This window comes from Phaethon aethereus (genome assembly GCF_964289735.1).
Source record: "Phaethon aethereus genome assembly, chromosome: 1".
NCBI classification, from domain to species: Eukaryota; Metazoa; Chordata; class Aves; order Phaethontiformes; family Phaethontidae; genus Phaethon; species Phaethon aethereus.
The window spans coordinates 193,044,290-193,064,932 of record NC_138575.1 but is presented as its reverse complement, the minus strand read 5'-3'; the positions used below and the strand labels follow the sequence as shown (position 1 = coordinate 193,064,932).

General features: G+C 36.0%; 1 protein-coding gene across 1 annotated transcript in view; it reads left to right on the top strand.

The window, feature by feature from the left end:
• Positions 1–20,643, top strand: part of COG6 (component of oligomeric golgi complex 6) — a 58,520-nt gene that overhangs the window by 5,276 nt on the left and 32,601 nt on the right. The window contains exons 5-8 of the mRNA XM_082000611.1: positions 13,012–13,123; positions 15,093–15,175; positions 15,414–15,484; positions 16,596–16,689. Of these exons, the coding sequence (XP_081856737.1) occupies positions 13,012–13,123; positions 15,093–15,175; positions 15,414–15,484; positions 16,596–16,689 (360 nt within the window). The remainder of the gene's footprint in view (positions 1–13,011; positions 13,124–15,092; positions 15,176–15,413; positions 15,485–16,595; positions 16,690–20,643) is intronic.

Below are 20,643 nucleotides of genomic sequence, written 5' to 3'. Positions count from 1 at the left end.
TGGAATTTTCTTCTAGATCTGATTCTGCCGCTCTTATTTTTGAGTAATAACTTTGGGGTTTTTTGTATTTGTACTTTGTTTTTAACACATATCTGTGTTTGTAGCTTAATTGTAGTAAAACTACTGAACTCTTAGTTTATTACTAGAGGACACGAAAAGGTAAGAACATGTATTAGTGTTTGCTGCAATAAAAATTGGCCTTTCAGGGAAAAGGATCAGTTACAGTGGTACAGCATGCTGAATATGTATATACTTTACCTAATGTTGGTTGATAATGTAAGTTATGTTGTTTTGTAACCAATATGGACCTACTCAATGTCTCACCAGTTTCACAGGCTTCTTGTTGTTGTTAAGGCTTGATGTCCAGTGGAAATCACTCTCTTGTTCAGGGACTGTATGTAGGAACAGAAAGCTGGTTTTATAACCTACTGGTTATATGGTTTATAGCCATATTTAAAGCTAACTGTGAAATACCTGAATACTGCAATAATCCTAACACAGACCACTTTTCCCCTCAGTTCTCCAATCTCTTGTGGAAGAAAATACTTGTATTTTGCTCTTTTGAGTATTTTTTTATTCATGGGAAGGGCATAGTAGCCTATGACAGATACAAGTAATGTTTATTGTTTTTATGGCTGGGGTATCTGGTTTTACAGCTTTAGGGTTTGTGAGTGTAGAAGAATGAATCTCCTTGCTTGATCAGCTTTCTTCTGAGAATTATGTACAATTCACTGGAGATTAGAAATAACTATTTCCAGTGATACGTTTCTAGTAGAAATTATGGCTTTGGATAGCTCTGGGTGCACTTTCAAAATCAGTAGGTTCATGTTGTGAACTTCAGTAAGAAGTGGATTGTGTCCTGTGAGAGTCTGAATGTGAAGTTAGAATGTACTTTGTACATATTTTAAAAGTTGAATGTAGAATAACTGCACAAAATACAATGCTGGTTGATATAAAATGAAGGATTTGGCAAAGTCACAGTTTAAGTAAGTGAGCAGGAGTAAAGTCTTAGAAAATTTGTTACTTTAAATATGAGTATGTGAAGTAGTAGGACAGAGAAGTGGTCATATTTTTTGTAGTGTCAAGAAAAGGAAAGCTGCTTTGATTCCTTGTTCTGAAGCAGAATGGAAGATAGAAAGACCAATCCCAAGTTGTGTATGTCTAATTGGCCTTAAATTCCATTAAAGGAGATCATAGAGACTGTACATCGGTGCTTCTACAATATAGTCCTTACTGACACAATAGTTTACTTAAAAGACTTTCTGCTAATTCCTTTAAGAGACAGAACATCCCTCTAGTGTGGGGAAGAAAAAAAGGTTTAGGAAGTAGCCTGTACTTAAAGGGTCTGTGTGACCTCAGAGTACGCACGTAGGAAGAAGTTCTCTTTTGAAAGGCTCTTTTTAAAGTATACTATGAAATACTAGCAGAAGCCAAACAGTACTTGTGATCTTACAATATGATGCTTATGGAAGATTCATAGTGCCTGTTAATTGTTTTCTTTGCTAAACTTAAGAAAAATCTAAGCAAAAGCTATAGTGGAAGGCTGTTTTGTTCCATTTGGGACATTTTTGTCACCTTTTCTTTTGACTTATTAAATGACAGTTTGTTCTGATGCATCACTTTGGTTTACATCAGGCACATGAAGATGCATCTGCTACTGACTGTTAGGGGTTTCTTGAAAAGCTGGAATCTTGCTTACAGTCAGACAAAATACAGGTCTTAGATTGCTGATTTCTTGAACTTAACGGGTGACATTTCTTAGCCAACAAAGAAGTAGATGGTGAAACTGGGAGGGCATGGCTTCGCTGTCTTCTGAGAGTTGTCCTAAAATGCTGGCTGATTGAAATGCAGAGATGAAAGCTGGACCCATTCAAAAAGAAGGCAATTGAAACAGTGACTCTAAATCAAGAAGAGTCAATCTAGAACAACACCTCCTTTATGAAGAAAGGCCGAGAGAGTTGGGGTTCTTCAGGCTGGAGAAGTGAAGGCTCCAGGGAGACCTTATTGCAGCCTTTCAATACTTCAAGGGGGCTTATAAGGAAAATAGGGACAAACTTTTTATCAGGGCCTGTAGCAATAGGACAAGGGATAATGGTTTTAAACTAAAACAGAGTAGATTCAGACTAGATATAAGGAAGAAATTTTTCACAGTGCGTGTGGTGAAACAGTGGCACAGGTTTCCCAGAGAAGTGGGAGATGCCCCATCCCTGGAAACATTCAAGGTCAGGTTGGCCGGGGCTCTGAGCAACCTGATCTAGTGGAAGTTGTCCCTGATCACTGCAGGGGTCTTGAACTAGATGACCTTTAAAAGGTTCCTTCCAACTCAAACTATCCTATGATTCTGTGAGTTGCTGAGCATAATCAATTTCTTAGAGTTCGTCCTATAAAAAGACACAGAAGTCATCTTCAGACTTCATCAGTTCCAAATTTCTATTTCTAATCTTTGTGGTCCTGTCAGCTGTTTATTTTATGACAGGCTTTTCACAAGGAAACATGAGTTAGGTCAAAGTTTCTTGAAGCTTAGGCTAATGGGAATTTGAATAGCACCAATATAATAGAATTTGCTGTGTAATTTTTAAATTTAACATAATCTTTTTTAAAAAAACAAATTCCATTTTATGTACCATAGTGTTTCTGAGTTAAGTTCTTAAATCAGTGCTGAGTAATGGTATGTTTTTAAACATGACCCTGAAAAATAAAATTAGTTTTGTTCTTCCTTTTCACATTAGTTATGTTCTTCTTTTTCACAAGCATTTTGAAATAGCAGAGATAATAAATTCTGTCATTTTGCTGAACCAGTTTTTTACATTGTCCTTAAGGAAAGTTATTTTGACTCTGCCCTTCTCACTGGGTACTATGTAGTCCTCATCTGTTTTTGCCTTTTTTTAGCCATTTTTAAAAAATAACTTCAGAAATTATTCTGATTTGCAGTAAATGATTTGCTGTGCTAGCTATTGGTCAAAAAAAAGAGATCTCCTATTATGCTTAGCATTTTTCTGATTTACTTTAGCTGACCGTGTTTTTGTAGGAGGAAAATATTTTGATTTGATTCAGTGTTCTAAAACTGAAGGGAGACAGTCAACTTTCAGATGCATTTCATGCATTTATGGTAATTAGGGATTTAGATTTTTTAAAGTATTTAATTTTTGTATTTGAAATTTAAGGGAAGAGAGGCTGCTGTTTTCACTCAGTATGATGAAGATAAAAGTTACTTAGGCAAATAATTGAGTTTGTATTTCACAGCTTTTTATTTACTTCCCTTCATTTTCTAAGAATACATGTTAGCTTTGTCTTTGATCAAAGATGTGTAGTGGTCTTTCTGTAATAGTCTTAAGGCTGTTTTCAGAAAATGACAGGTGGAGCCTTTGGCTTGGGTAAACCCTCTTCATGCCTCGTCAGTTCTCCTGGAAAGTAAATTTTGTCGAAAGATGTTATAATGAGTATCAAGTTTAAAGCAAACTGCAATTAAAAGAACAAAATGGTCACTTCAGAATCAGAGGGAAAAAAAAATCAATAGCCAGAGTCTTTTTGATTGGAATGGTAACTTATCCTCCTAGCTATACAAAGCAACTAAAGGAAAGATTGAGATAGTAACTGAACTATTTTCTTAGCTTGCAACACTTTTTGATCTTGCAAATGTAAATAGCTTTTCAGAAATTTTCCCCTATGTGGCATTTGAACATTGTGGTTGTTTTTTTTTAATCAAGAACTGCATGATAGCGGTGAAGAACAGTTTCCTCAAGATGTAGAGTGGTCATGGGAACTTGAGTATAAGGATGAACATTTTAAGTAAGAATGCTTGTTTGTGCTTTCATCCTTGCATGTATTCTTTCTCTTCTGCGATAGTTGCAAAGAAATGGCTACGTGAGTGGTTCTGTGCGGGTACTACGTTTCTTACGCGAAATAGTTTTTGCATTGTATTATCACCTATATAGTTAGATGTAGTTCAAGATGATTTTCAATTTCCTAAGCTGCTTACCTGAACTCTTTGTTGGTCATCCTAGTCTCTTAAATTTGTGGTTTGAAGGTATAGTGATTGACCTGCAGTATTGTGTAGGTACTCCTGATGAGCTATTTAGGACTTCCTATGTTGGTAAAATGTGTGATTTAAGACACTTGGTTAAATAGGTGGGGTAGAAAATAAGATGGTAGTCTCAGATTTAAGTTAAAACTTCTGCATTCTCAGGTTGTTGCTTTGCATCATTGTTTTTCTTGTAACTTTTGAGCTTTAGATGTAATTTGGCATAAATGCTAAATAGACTATGTTACTTAGATAACAAATTTAAAAAGTAATCTCCCATTAATACAATTGCATTTTTATATTTGTGAATATGTCAAAGTTGGTGCATTTCTTTGGTCAATTAGGTTGCTTGTTCTGAATTTATTTTCTCTGTAAAGACTAGTTAAAATTACTGTACATTAGAAGCAGAACAGGTTTACTTCACATTTTTTTAGATTATGTAATCTGCTTAACATATGAACTACGGGGTTTTTTCCCCCTCTTCTCTCCTTAAAATTGAGACTTATCACAATTTAATAGAACCATGCAGTGTGAAATAAAGTAGTCCAAACCATTCAACCCATCTCTCTATAATATAAGGTTAATTTATTGCTGTTCAGTAGTGTAGAGTCTTGAATAGAATGTTTGGTTTAACGTATTTCATAACAAACTTTGATAATAAAGAAAAACTGAGGTAGTTAATTTAGACAATTTCTGTGAATTGGTAAAAGTCAACTTCCACTCCAATTTCTTCACTAGATTTCTATACATTTACTGGAGCACACTAATATTGCTTTCAGGTTGCATTAGTTGGGTTTTTTGGGGTTTTTTTGTTTAGTAATGAGGAGATTAGTTTGTTTTCAAACAACATCTGCTGTGGTTTAAAAGATGTGCACTTGTTTATTGTCATTGCTAATAAGCTGACAGAAAAAAGTATCGTGCACCTTGAAGTGAATTTTCATTAAAAGCTTTCTGTGACATGTCAGTTCTCTTGTTGTACCTGAGTTTAGTTCTGTTTTTTCTTTGGGTGAGCTAAAAACCTACTTGCAATATGAAACTACTTCACCTTGCATTGGTAGCAAGTGTCCTGGAGTTCAGTAGTTCCCAAACCAGAGAAATAACAGTTCTGTTCTAAAATACTGTATACAGAATGCCAGAAGCCTGGCTTTATAGTAGTTCTACTAGCCACTTAACGGTAACATATTGTGCAAGATTGTTTTTGAGGTTAGCCGCGAATGATAGTCGTTGATCTAGCAATTGAGGCAAGAGACCAGAAGGTAATAGCTACAATATTAATTCTTATAAAATTAAATAAGAGTGATTATGTAAGTGTATGTGTATGCTCAGAGAGATCACAGAAAATAACCCTGCAGTAATAGAAAATTGGTGGGAGTCAGAAGTAGTTTTCTGGAAGTAAAGACCACCATACTCTGAAAACTGTATGAAAGAGTAGGAATGGAAATAGGACAGATATTTTTTGAGTCAGGCTAAAGTTTAAGAGCTGTCATTGAGATTATACACTTGAATGCCTTTACACATTATCTGGTTTTGCTAGCTGCTATTAATCATCTTAAACAGAGCAAAATACATATTTTGATGTTGGAGTCATTAGTTACGTTGATTCTGGAAAATAAATTTCTGTAGCACTAGGATTGTTTCACTTTTTAAAAACACAGTTACCTATGATTCCCAAACATATTTTGGAATTCAGCAGTGTGTTTATTTTAATTAAATTACTTTCAGACTTGCTCTTTATTTAAATTCAATGAACACAGTTCTTGGAGTTCAGTGAATGATTTGACTGTCACCTCTGTGCTCAATACAAGGTCAAAAGTCCTAGGAAAAATGTTCATTAGTGAACATCTGCTGCTTCAGTAGTGCTACACTACAGATCTCTCATGCTTGTCTCTTGGTGGTACCTTTTTCCTTTTCTTTTTTAAGAAATACCTTTTTTCATCATAGTCAATTTGGAAATGATGCAGGAAGTTCAGCAGTATTTGTAGCAGGTTAGAGAGGTTTGTTTTCATCAGCGTATGCTCAGAAAAGCGTTCATCTGGTGGTTTGTACTGATGAGATATATTTCATGTCTTGACCTTTTGAAACTTGTAATTACATTTATTCCTGTGAATATGCTTCATGAGAAAAAGCAGTGATTACCTAAACTGAATTATAATTCCATGTGGGGGAGGGTGAAGGCTTGAAATTCTGAGGCTGATTTTCTTTCCTGATTTGTACCAAAGTAAAGCATAGGTAACAGGGAATAACACAGGAATCAAAACAGCTAAAATGGATCTGAAGGAAAAAACAAACTGATTTGTCACATTATAGCCATGACCAGCAGGCAAAGTGCAAAACTTTATTTTCTGCCAGCTTTTCTACCTGGCAACCATACATGCTTCTGTTGAGGCATGACGTACTCTTGATCAGTATGAAATGAGGCATGATCTTACAGGTTGAGAAACATTCATCAGGAAGAAGTGCAGAATCAGTTACATGATACCATTCCTGGCTGATGTTTGTCTAATCTGCTCTTAGAAGAAAAGCCCAGGAACAGAGAGACCATGATCTTCCCTGGAAATTGATTTTGGTTCTTTATTATTTTACTACCATCTGATGTAGTTCTCCTTTTGCTGCTGGTTAAGCTCATTTATTCTGATCTTATTCCAGGTGGATGTGGAGAACAGCGTGTTATTTTCATGCCTTTGGCAACATTTTTGAATTTGATGGCAAATTTGAAGCTAGACTAAGCAGGCCCCTTTCAAATGTCTTTTTATCAGATTGTATAAAAGATACGCTGAAGATATCAGTCTCTTTGGTATGACACTATGAACTAGATCATCTCTACAAGGTGAAGAAGAATCTATTCACTGGAAATTAATTCCTTTTTAACTTAACTGCTGTTCACAAGTTAGAAAACATATCTTGTATCTCAACCATTGCTAAACATTGATTAACCTAGTAAGTGTGTGTGCGTATATATATATATATCACAATTGCTGTGAAGTTTTGCATGTGAAAATTGCTTATCCAGACTATTCTGTAGATATGTACCAATGATGTTTATAGGAAGCCTGATCGGTATGTAAGTAGAAAATTACTGAATTCTATGAATTTATTTACTGCAGGTAAGCTTTTTTATTCTAGTGTTTAGTAATCTGGCAAGATTTGAATCATTTCAGTGCAGTTAGTATCTTCTGTTGCTTAACTTTTGATTTAGCCTTTTTGATTTTTACCTATATAATTTTAGAGCAGAATGTATTATATGGCAGGGCTACAGCATTGCAGGCTAACTGTCTTTAGATAGGGAGAAACCTTTTAAGTTCAAGTCAACTCTCCTGCCTGCAGATATCATTTGCATGATGACTTTCATAAACTCATCAACTGTTCAACATATAACTAGTGAATTATTTTTGCATTTTGTACATGTTGCTGTTCGTGGAACACTTACCTCAAAAGCTTGTTGTTTCCAGTAAAAATTTTTCCCTAATTTCCAATCTAATTCTTGGATGTAAATTGGCTGTTTTCTCATCTTGTCCTATATCTTAAGGGCTTTCTTCATCTCCTCTCATAAATTAGGTTCTCCATTCCCATGATCATCCTGCTAGCTCTGGTCTAATGGGAGTCCATTGTTCTTGAACACAGATGATCAGGATTGTGATCTGTTTTCCAGATGAGATCTCATCAAAACCATCTGTAATATTACTGCTGCTTTCCTGTATCCTGGGAACGTTAGACAATTCACTATTTTTCTGTGCCTTCCTATTTTTTAATTAAGGAGAAAAAAAATAATAATTATATTCTACAGGGATTGGTCGCTGAATACCTCCTCACAGTATTTCAGTTCTTCTTTAAGAGAAGATGTGTTTGACAGCCAAAATGTAGAAAAAAACATTTGTTCTCAGCATTTACAAATCCATTTTTGCACCTGGTACTTATTTTTAAGGATGGTTTGCTAACACTTGTGTAGAGGTTTTGTTCTATAGTCTTGTTTGTTTGCCTTCCACAAAAACCATAACAGAAAAATATTTTTTCCAATTGCTGCTGAAAAGCATTTATACATGTCTGTTAAAGATGGTTGTAATTTCTTTACGAGTTAGAAATACTCCCATCTTTCTGAGGCTTTAAAAAATGTGTTGAATCCTCAATACCACAAATTAAAAGTAATTTCAGAACATGCTGCTATGACTTGTCCTAGGTAAAGGAAGCTGGCAGATTTTTGTGCTGTATTTGGTGGCAAGATAAAATTAAACTTTAGGAAAGCCTGTTTCTCCTCCACCTCATTTTTTGAGCTGTCTAGGTGATAATCCTAACAAACAGTGCGCATTTGTATTTGGTTCAAGGGAAAAGTGCACGAAGTGCATAGTTTTCCCAGCCTTTTGAGTTCTCTTGCAAAAGAATTCTGTCTCCCTGGTAACGATTAAAACTGGGGAAATTGCTCTTTGTTGGAGTCCCCTACCCTGCCCAAGCTCCAAAGTCTACCAGCGCTAGGCACTTCCCCCTTTGCATCGGTGCACTGTTCCCATGATCTGTTAGTTGTGTCCCTTTGTGCAGGGATAACTTTAGTAAAATGAAAAAAAAAAAACCAACCCAAAATTTAGGATAACAGCACAGTGCAGCCTTTCCTCTGCTGTAGGACACTTGCTTAGAACACAATGTACAAATGATTATGTTTACAGAACAGCCAGTGGGTCTTGAAATGTCCAAGTGTCTGCATAGGTACCAACTGCTGTAGGTTGTAAGTAAGATGGCCTTACTCTAGCTTTTCTTGTTACCTGCATTGTGTTTTGCACAGCACTTATTGCAGTGAAATAACTATAGCAAACTTGAGTGGTATTTTAATCCATTTCACTGCTTTAGTAAGATTGATCAAATTCTGGATAAATATGTTAGCTTATGTCTGAGGAAATATATATATATGTATTTAAAAAAACCTATGCAAATTTATTGGTCTCATTAATACTGTATACTGCCAGGTAGAAGTCAAGGGTACATGCACTTACTTATTTTGTTCCTGATACTTCATCATGTAAGATGTAGGAGCTCTTTCTCATGCAGATTGATAACCAAGGCAACCTTCATAGCCAGCATGAGCAGAGGTGGCTAACCTGGGTTTTGAAGCTGAGTAGCTTGTTGAAATCCCATGTCCTTTGTAAAGAGCCTGAAAGAAATAGCTTTATCAAAATTTGGATGCATGCTTTTAGGTTTAGGATAGAGGTATCTCACCACTTCCGAATCACTACCTTGAGAAGGATAGATGAAACATTGCCGCCACCTTGAGGTTGTTATCTGATTTACATTGTGAAATTTTTGACTTGTGTTGCTAGAGTTTAATATATTGGCTCTGTTTTATAAAAGTTAATTATTGGGAGCATGCAGAGTGGGTCAGTGAGCAGTTATGACACTTGTTAGCCAAAGACACAGCCAGGGATAGGAATGGCTTTAAAGCAGAATGTTTAATTGAACCTTGTTCTCTATAGCAGCAAAAAAGTAATGGAGCGAGCACTGTGCAGTGAGGACTTCCAGGTGAAGAGAGGTTGAATAGTGAGATCTTGTCATCTTGTCATTATTCGTTTTTATGACGTCAGGAGTGAAGGGGGCACAGAATTCCAGCGCAGACTAACAAGCATGCTATTTGTACAGATCCTGACTCTGGTCCTTGTTCTTTGGAAGCCTACAACCCTAATACCAAGAAATCTCTAAAGCAAACTGAAAAAAACTGTTATGCCTGGTATATTGCACTAATTAAAATCAGAGTTCCCCCTGCGCCCAGTTTAGTGAAAGTATGTATTCAAAAAATCTGAACGGGAGATAATAGTAAATGGAGATATTCTGTAAGAGCCCTTCAGAGTTTATGCACTCAGGAGATACACAGGTTCAAAGAACAGAAAAGTTGCTCAACATCCCATCTGCTCCTCTGTGGGAAATCTTGTTTCAGTTGAAACCAAGGAAGGTCTTGCATTTGCTTTCTCCAGTCTCTTTCCTACCATCTTTCTTTTCCCTAAAGGGAGGGATAATCCAGTGTAAGTATTTTCAGCTTTGTGGTTTTATATTAAATTGAGATTTCCATTACAAGAGGAGAGACTTGCAGCAACTATTAAATAAAGTTAATTCACTAAATTACATTGTCTGTTGTTTCAACCAAATCCAATGATAGTGATGTTGATGGGTTAGACTTACTCAGCACAATGACGTGGAACAGGAACGTGCTGTTGAAAGCACCATCATTGGGTGAAACTTTTAAGTGTCCTTGCCTGATTTTCAATTTGAGTAGCTATGTGATATACCTCTAGGTTTTTGGGGGGCTGAGAGGGGAGGGTCCTAATGTTTATTATTATTACTTGTTGTGACTGACTATTGACATGACCTCTTTTTATTATGCCAGAAGGGTTCTGAAGTGTAGTTTTCACAAGCAGTTTCATAGCAGCAGTGAACTAAGTAGTCACTGCCCCCTTGCCTCTGGCAGCTGGGTGTGCCTGTGCAGAACTTAATATCCCACAGTCCCATAGTACAGACCTGTGGTAAACTGAATTAGGGAATACATATAACCTCCACCCAAAAAAACCAAACAAAATAAAAACTTCTGTTTTTTTCCTGCCAGGTTTGTTCCCTGATCTGATTCGCTGCACGATAGTATAAACAAGGGTTCTGGCACAGTGGAAAGGGCAGTACAGGGCAGGGATGAGCAGGGATAGCTGAGGCAGCTGAAGCAGCATGGCTCAGGCATTGTTGCGATGATTATTACGGAACAGACCTGATCCATCTTTCATTTGTGTTGTGAGAATGATGTAGTTGTCATCAGAAAATGTCTCACAAGCCTAATATTTAATTAAAAATACCCTTTTGTTAGTATCTTCCTGTCTGTTAATTTTTGTGAGTATGTTTTGTAGACAGCTTCTCTTGGTATTTTTTCCTCTGACTCCAGCTGAAGTTACACCATGGTTTCCTCTCTTCAGATTTTATCGTGTAGTCTTCCTGCTGAAAATTTACTGAATGTGTTCAAAATGGTATTCTTCCATTCTCCTTCCACTATGTTGAGGTCTACCACACTTTCTGTGTCAGAAAAGCATATCAGTGGGGCTGGAAAACTGTGCCAGGTCTGTTTAGGTTTGAAGACAGTCTTGCATGTCCTTACCCCCATACAAGACATTTAGATACAGTTATTCAAAGAGAAGATGGGGCAACTTCAATCCTTTCAGACCCATCACCTCACGTCTCTTCTCTCCGCCCCCAGCATCTTTTGGTACTTTCCATTCTCTCCTAAATCTCTCTCTCCCCATGCCCCATTCCTTGTGCTACAAAACTGACTCCACCTCCTTGCCAAACCATCATGATGCTTCTCAGTCTTTTTTCTCTCTTCCAAATACTTTTCCTTTCTTCTTCTGCCTGCATTTTTGTATTTCCAAGCTGTGTATGTGCTCTTGATCCCTCCCTTGTTAGACTTCTTCCCTATTCTTCCTTACTTGCAGTGAGCTACCACCAGATTGCTTGGAAAGTGCTATAATTTTTCATGGATATATCTGCTGTCACTGCCTGTTGAGTTGGCCGAAATCATCCTCCACCACTCTTGTTCCTTCCCTGAGAAACATTGAGCTTCATTGAGACACTGAATTTGTTATTGTAGAACTTAATTCGAGAAAATTAGACAGATTGATTTTAAGCATTGCAAAACTGTCAGCATAAAGGCAAAATAGCCACGTCTGCATAGGACCCTGGGGAAACATGGCTTGCCAGTTAAAGATGTGGTATTAAAGCATATGAGGTTTTGGTTTTCCTTTTTGTCTAGGTGTCTTCTGTGTAAATTACAAGTACTGGGTTGCTTTCCCCTTTGTTTTTCATAAATTTTACTGTTAAAGTGCTGTTGGATTTTATATTCCCCTCCTTTTTGCTGTTCAGCGTGCTAGAGCACACTGACAACTGCAAAACATTTAATCTGATCCCTAAAAAGAGTTTGTGGCATTGCAGGATGGGAAGCCAGTTTTCTGTGTCTTCAGCTGAATGAAGTCCAGGCACTAACTGGATGGTAGAAGAGGTGTAAATAAATAAAAGCTTACTTTTCCATCTTTGATCTTGCAAGGAAATTTTAATTATTGCAGTCAGTATTAGAAGTGTACTTGCCTGTCTTACCACCCTATAATAACAGTGTATTTATCTTGCAGTAATTACATTAGAAGCTGAAATGGTCTTAAAGTAATTAAGCCTTATTCTTCTATGATTAGCTAATTAGTGTCTTCTCAATGTCCTGAAAAAGCAGTCTTTATTTCCTGGAGTGCTGGGTGCTCAAACCACAGTTTGAGCAAATTTTCTGTTGCTACAGGAATTCCAGTCCTTTCCTGTGGAATAAAACTACATTCGTATGGGCCCTTCTCTGGTTGTACGGTGTGTGACAAAATGTGTGCAAAGAGATGCTGCCCATCAGATGGCGTTTGCGTATTACATCCCTGCTGTGTTTATCCTCCCTGAAATAATCAACAAGAGAATTAGCCATTATGTTTTGATTGGTCGTGGGATTAGTAAATTTGTATCCCAACTGTATGTTGTTAAAAAGAAGTGGTTCTGTTCTATAGAAAAGTAGATTAATCTAACGATCATTTTGTCATTTTGGGTGCTAGAGCTTCTTGTGTGTCTCTGAAAACGTGAGCTGAAACCCCATTCTTTCCTTGATGAATTTGAAAGAGAATGACTGCAAGCATTACAACTGTACAAGCACAAAGTATCGGGATTAGATAACTTGTGATACAAATGCTAAAGGAATATATATTTTTTAAACAACTTACTAGTTTTCAAATGTGCTTAACTTACCTTTATATTGTCTTTACTCAGTAATTTATGTTAGCTTAATAGAAAATTGTATGTGAAGATGCAACTCAAGTGTTTGATGGCAAGAATGAACTACTAGAATTTAGTAACACTGATTTCTAATACTAATTATATTTGCAAAAGTATGAATATGCAAAATAAATCTGAGATAAGCATAAAAAGGTAATGTCCTCTTCACTTTTGTTTTATTACAGTCAGAGACTAGAAATGAAAGCCCAAGTTGCAGATGCATTCATAGCAAAATTCCAACTGACACCGGATGAAATGAACCTCCTTCGAGGCACGAAAGATGAGCCAATTACTGAGGTAGCTCAATGAACATTAAAAGCTTTGCCCTGAACTAAAATGTAGAAGCATCCTGGCTGAATTGTACATGAGATCTTATTACCAGTTTGTAATTTAATTTTTTATGGAGGAATGTACCTTTTAACAGAATGGTGAATTTCTGATGAGTTTGAAATGTGTGGTGAAAATTCAAGTAACAAGAAAGAAAATCAACATTAAACAATTTAAGGGCCAAGTGAGATATCGTGTGGTTCTACACCTCAGAAAGACCTTTATGAAGGCTGAATTTTCAGTGAAGATGTTTCAAAGCTTCATCACACTCAGATAAAGCAAATGAGAAATTTGCAGTGCTTCAGTAATATGTAGTACTGTGCTTGTGCATGTGTGTGCATTCTGCATGTGCATGTACATAGGTATTCAGTGACTTGAAACAATATAAGCGAAGACTTTCCTTCATTATTATGTGGTTGATGAAGATATTAGCTGCTGACTCACTTTTAGCCACCTTCCAAAACAAGTTTTTTGTGGTTTGAATGAGAAGGCATATTGTTCTGCAGTAAAAGCAAACTGAATAATGAGAGAACTGAGTACACTTAATGGATTTTTATTATTGTAGTTGCATAGAAACCTTCACTTAAATGTAGACTACCTGCTGAGACATACTATCTCGTTTCCACAGGCATCCTGTTTGCAGTTAGAACATTATTAAAGACATGGAACAGATAACCATAAACAGTGCTAATGAAAGCATAAATGGATTGTGTTGAATGATTGTGCACTTGAGTAATTGCTGTATGCTTTTGTACCAACTATTACCATGGAAGTGTGTTGAGGTTTCTAAAGAGCACATGTTGCAGGGAACAATGACAGCAATGCTGTGCCATTTTTTCAGTGCTTGGTTTACACCAGAAGAAGAGTTAGTCCTTTTGCTACTTTGACCTGTCTGAAAAATGTGCAGAAGTAACTGAGATATAATCATAGTTGTGCTATTGAAATGGCAGACTTCAGTAAAATCGTGTGTGTGCTTTTCCCTTATGGTAGAATCGTGCTTAAAACATTTTTAGTCAGGCTACTGTTTCGGCAGTTTTTTAATGTTGGGGTTTTTTCCCTCAAGGAAGAGTGATTGGGGTTTTAATAAACATGATCTTCAACACAGTTGATGCAAGGCAGTAGGTTAAATCAGTGTCCTACTTCACTTAGAATATGTATACTTTTATGTGACTTGAAACAGAATGAAACTACTTTCCTGAGGCAAACTGTATTCAGGTCACAAAAAATATAACAAACAGTTATATCTGAATTAGCTAGTTTCCTCTACGATGTTTGAAAGATAACTTCATGATAAGACACATGGTTGAAAATGTTCGTGGATTTCCATTTCTCTCTAAAACAGTATCATTTTGGCCACATGTCCATGTCTTCTAGGGTTTTTTTTGCCTTCACTGCTGCTGCTGAGTTATTCAGGGTGGAAGGGTTGTCCTGGAAAACAATCTAGTCTATTGCAAATGTTTGATTTTTCATAGAAATTGTTACCGCATTATATGAAAACAAAAAATATCAACCTGTAGTTATTGTACTTCATAATGTTTCAGTTTGCTCTTCAGTTGCTAAAATTAATGGGGAGAAGATAATGGAATACACAGTAATGTCCTCAAAATCTCCCCGAAGTATTAACTAATAAATGCAAAAGACACACATGCTACATAAAAAAAACAGGTTAAAAACACATTATTGCTGCTATTAATTTTTTTTTTTTTAATGGAAGAAAGGCATGATGCAATGGGAAAGAAAACATCCTAAGGCTCTTAAGGTAGAATGAAAGGTGGCAGAGGCGGGGCTTGTATTTTAAAAGTAGCACTTGGAACACAGACCTGCAAGGAACACAAGTAGGGAATTGAAATGGGGACTATAGAGTGCTAAAGATTTCAGTGAGAAATTACTGCTTTTAAACACTGCTTTTATATATTTATTTATTTTTAAATTTATTTAGGATTTTTTCAAGGCTTTGGGAAGAGTAAAGCAAATTCACGATGATGTCAAGATTCTCCTCCGGACAAATCAGCAACGGGCAGGGTGAGTGCTACTTAAATGAGTGCAAAATAACCATTTACTAATTAAAAGCATAAGTTACAGCAAGGTCTCATTCACTACTTTATATGACTATACAGAGTATTTCACAAAAAAACAAATAGTAGTAACATATTTTTAAGTTTTCATCACTTTAATAATGGTGTGTTTTATTTGATTTATACATGCCTTTGCTAGTACTACCTAAAACAGTATTTGCAAATAAAATCTTTTTGTCTTGTAGCTTGGAAATTATGGAACAGATGGCTTTACTGCAAGAGACTTCTTATGAACGACTTTACAGATGGACTCAAAGTAGGTCTGAGAATGTTTTTATGTTTATGAATATTATTATGAAGATTCCTTTAAATTCCTTGATGTGGATTGAACTTGGCAAAAACCTTTTCCAAGATTCATTAACAAGGCTTTATGTTTCCTTCTCAGTGAAAGATTTGTTATGAACCAAATAGTTAGTTGGAGATTCCCTCCTTCTTTGGGGCAATCTCATCTCTGTAAAAGTATATTATTTATGGTTTTAGCTGGTTTTCCACAGAGAACAACAACTACAGTTTGGTAGTCTAAGCAAATTGTTAAAGTGTATTGCATTTCATTTTCTTGAAGGTTACAGGGAAGTTGTTTTTGACAATTTGTTAGTAAGATCTAGTTTAGTGAGAGGAGTGGTTTACTACCTTTAAAAAAGGAAAAAAAATCCAACCTTATTTTATCGGAATGCTCTCTTGACTGATGAATGATTATTTTTCTGCATATGTACTCTGGATGCAAGCGTCAGTGTTCGATGTAACATCTTGATAGTGTAAAATGTAGATGCTTTTTTATTACTTCTCTCTTCTCCTAAGACATTGACGGGAAGATTTGTGCAAAAAGCTGATGCCATTCGGTATTATATTCATTAGCTGTTCTTCAGTGGATGCTGAAACCTCAAATAATAGTTGAGGGTTCACCTTAATGAAAATGTGTAATTTTTATGCTGTTGTTTGATGTCATTTATGTGATTTCCACATCCTTGCATGGAATATACAAGATTATATAGTTAATGTGATTAAAGTTAAAAAAACCACCACCAAACAACAAAACAAACAAATGCGGTAAACAGTTATGAAGGAGCCTGACAGAATTCTGATGGTTGAATGATTTAACATTTGTACATGGGCACAAACAGATACTAAGCTTCCTTTAATTTTTATTATTGTTAAAATTTGTAATGAGCATCCATTTTACAGTGAAGTACTGCTTATGGGGGAATTTAATTACATTAACACAAACTAGGACAGGTAGCATATTCTGGAGGCATCAATTCAGAATCAAAAACCTTTGAGTTTTTAACTCATTTTCATGTTTGACAGCTTGTTATAAAAGGTATTACAGTGAAAATAATGAGCTTTTATCTGTGTTGATATTTTTATAGATGAATGCAGGACTTTGACACAAGAATCATGTGACATTTCACCAGTTCTTGCACAAGCCATGGAAGCTTTACAAGATAGACCTGTCCTGTATAAGTAAGTAAATGTCTGTGATGGTTTCTTAACAGAAATGAGTATTTCCAGCCTATAAAATTTAAAGATGGGCATGAATTACTGTGCCAAGGATGGTGGCAATTTAGTCCTGTGTCAGATTTAAAAAAAAATAAATACAAAAAATCATATTTCAACTTCTTTAAATTTCAGAAGTCTTTTTGTCATAATTATGGTACAGTAAATGACATTGGACTTTTTCCAACTTACTGGTTTCTAATTAAAGTAAAATAAAAGCAGTCTGACATTTTAATCTAAATGAATTGTCAATTTCTGCTGCTCTCATTGTAGGGTTTTTCTGAAGAAAAAAATGCTGTCCAAAGGATGTGATTGTCTCATTTAAATTCCTAAAGTAAAAAATGGATTAATTAGCTTTTACTAAAGTGCTTCTTGTAATAAGAATGTCTTTCTTCATGAGTTGTACAGTAATCTATTAAAAACAGTCTAGTACAGATGGGCTTCTAAAGTGTAGGGGTATTTTTTTATGTAGAGAGAGATATAAAAATAATATACTACTGTTTAGTTCTTGTTCAGAATTGTCTGAAGGGACTTCTTAATGTAAATGAAACGGCACTTAGTAGAGACAACATAACCACGAGGTGGCACTGTAAGAACTGTTTTTATTGGAGTGATCATACCTGAAGAGGGGTATTTCTGTTTCTTTGCTTTTTAGGGTTTGTGGTGGTTTGGTGTTTTTTTTTGTTTTTTTTTTTTTTTTTAAATGCATTCATCACATTTTGCAACTATTGCAAATTACTTTTAGCCACAGGCATCCATGACAGCAGAGTACTAGGCAGTCTTTCAAAGGCTAGCTTTGTCTGTAAGAGTGTCAAATGTGTGAAGGTGTAGGTTATGTAACTAAATCTCCATAGGGAGCTTTTCATGGGGAAAATGCATAGTGCAAGTGGACCTTAAAAATTCTGTCAGTATGAGAGAGAGTGCACATCTTGACATGCTAAGTCAGTTCTGTTAGTTAATGTAAGGGAGAGGTGGTATCACTCGACCTCCCCAGCTATTGCGTGTGCTGCGTTGCAGTACATCTGGCCATAGCTGGGGATTGCAGTCCTTTCTTGCATTCTCTCCTCCAGGCCCTCTTTCACAGCTGCAGAGGATCAGTCACATCTGTGTTCACAACATTTTATAGGATTCTTCATAGATACAGTTTATCTTTTCTGTAATAAATATTTTGTTAAATTATGTTACTTTTGAACTTCATGGTACCATTGTTTTGCTTTCTTAACACTTATGGGGAAAAAAAAAAACGCATCTTCTGTATAAATCTGCAGCTGGCCAATTTAAAATGAATCTGCAAAAGAGACTTTATTTTTCTTCTGACATCTTTCTCACAAAGAGCAGTACTAGTATTACTAAGGGTAGAACTTGGTAGGTAGGACTTTTCTTCTGCCTAAAAGGCAAAAGTAAATGTTACTGTAGAAGATGCAGCCATATGTCTCTCATCAGAGATTATCATGCTTAATTACTTGCTACAGCAGTATTGTCAAAATGGCAGTACTGATGCTTTACATTTTAAATCTCAAGATTTAGTTTATTCCCTCCCAAAAAATTCTGTATAACTTTAGTACATAACAAAATGATGAGTTTAACATATAAAAATTATGTCATGGAAGAAAGTAATTTTAAATTGTTGTTGGTTTTATGCATATAAGCACTGCTGTGTGAACTAAACATTCCTCCAAATCACTGCCCTTGCATCTGATAAAGATTGTGATTTGATTGGGTGAAAGTGGGTAAGATGGAGAAAGGCAGGAGTTTAGAAACAAAACTACAAATTCTTGTTTTCTTCTATTGACTTATGTCTTGTTAACTGAAGGTGGTGGAAAGATTACACCATGGATGGACTTCTGGGAACTGCAGTCAGTAGGGATCTGAAATAAACATTTCAGTTTGGTTTTCACTTCCTGGCTCTAACAGAAAAATTGAAAATTGTTTTGTAGGAAATATATGGAGTCATAGGCTCAAAGCGGTGTTCCTCTTCCATCATGCACTCTGGTTTTCAAAGCTTTTTCTCCATCTCCTTCCTCTCCCTCCAGCAATCATCACTTTACTGTGGTTTTTAAAAATTTAAGCTGGGTTGAAAAGAACCCAAATGTTGTTTTCTTCCTCTAACGTGAGTACCTGTAAAAACATAGTAGTAAATACTGTGTTTCTAGTGTAAATAATAGTTATTACTGAATTTTTTAAGATGCAGGATTTTGTTAAGTTATACCCTGTTCTACTGAGAGCAAAAGGAAAATTAGTAGTTTTCTTTTTCTTTTAAAAAACCAAAATTCTCATTATTAAATGCTGTTTTGAAAACTAGTAAGAAGATCACAAGAACTGTTTCACTGCTGTGTTTTTAACAATCCATTATAGAGCTGTTTATTGGAGGTGGGGGAAGCTTAGCTGGTTTCTACAAACACTTGGGATTTTTCACTGTAACACTGCTACTCCTGGACTGTGGACTGGCAGATCCCAGAACCCTCCCACTTTTAATTGTATGACTTTTGTAAATACTAACTTATTAAAGACTTTTTTCATTAGACTTTTTTATAAAAAATTGCAGATACTACTCTCTGAGTTAACAAGTACAGTGTATGAAGAAAAAGATTTAAAGAGAAATTTCCAGATTCTTCAGCGTGCTTTTGTTCCCCCCCCCCCCCAATAGTAATGTAGATTGAAAAGAGCAAAACTGAAGGTTCCCTTGGACTTTTTATAGCATAATAGAAATCTAACCCAACTTAGAACTGGAACTATATTTGAAACAGTGTATTATTTTATTTTGTATTTTGTTCCCCACATCTGTTAAATGAGTAGTGCATTCACAATTAACTTCAGTCAGAGAGTTACATGCTTATTATTTTTATATCTGTTCAGCTGCTGGGTGTCATTGGTAAGTGATACCATGCTTACTCATTGGCCTTTTTTCAATTATATTGGAAAAATAAACTGTCATGTGTATTTTCTTTTTCTCCTTTGTAATTTATATGTTTTGTTCAAAATGGTTAAATGTTTTGGGGTTTGTTTTTTGTTTTGTTTTGTGCGTTTTTTCCCCCAAGAAAATAGAAGTGTTACGTGGCTTGCAAAAATCTTGTTTCTAAGCAAATGTAACAGGGATGTTAGCAATGTTCATTTGCTGTCCTTCAGTCCCAGCATGAAGGTGGCCTGCTCCAAAAATGAGCCGTGCATATGTTCTTGGTACCTCCTGTACTACCAGCAAGTCATTTGAAATTATGCATTCTGGGATGTAATTGTCCATCTATTAAATATCTAACTAAGACTCACTTGATTAAAACTAGTGAACAACTATCAAATGAAAATAACTTTTTTGCTACTAATCATGTGGTAGCCTAGAAGGAGGACAAAGCCTTGTGTTGCAGTGCAGTAAGTTGCTGCTTCTGTCAGTCAGCTGGACCATATATGAACAGAAGTCCTAGACCTGTCAATACATGCTTATACATACAAAAATGGAAAAGCTGATTTTTCATTTATTTATTTGTGTGGAGTAAAGCCATGGGAGGGTCAAGGAAAAGTTGTCATTGGTATATGTTTAGAGGAGTGTCCTGGTTTTGTCTGGGATAGAGTTAATTTTCTTCCTAGTAGCTGGTATAGTGCTGTGGTTTGGGTTTTGGATGAGAATAATGTTGATAACATACTGATGTTTCGGTTGTTGCTGAACAGTGTTTACACTAAGTCAAGGACTTTTCAGCTTCTCATACTGCCTTACCAGCGGGGGGGGGGGGGGATGTGCACAAGAAGCTGGGAGGGGACACAGCCAAGACAGCTGACCCCAACTGGCCAAGGGCATATTCAATACCATATGATGTCATGCTCAGCATATAAACTAGGGGGAAAGTTGGCCGGGGGCCACTGCTTGGGAACTGTCTGGGCATCGGTCGGTGGGTGGTGAGTAATTGCGTTGTGCATCAGTTATTTTGTATA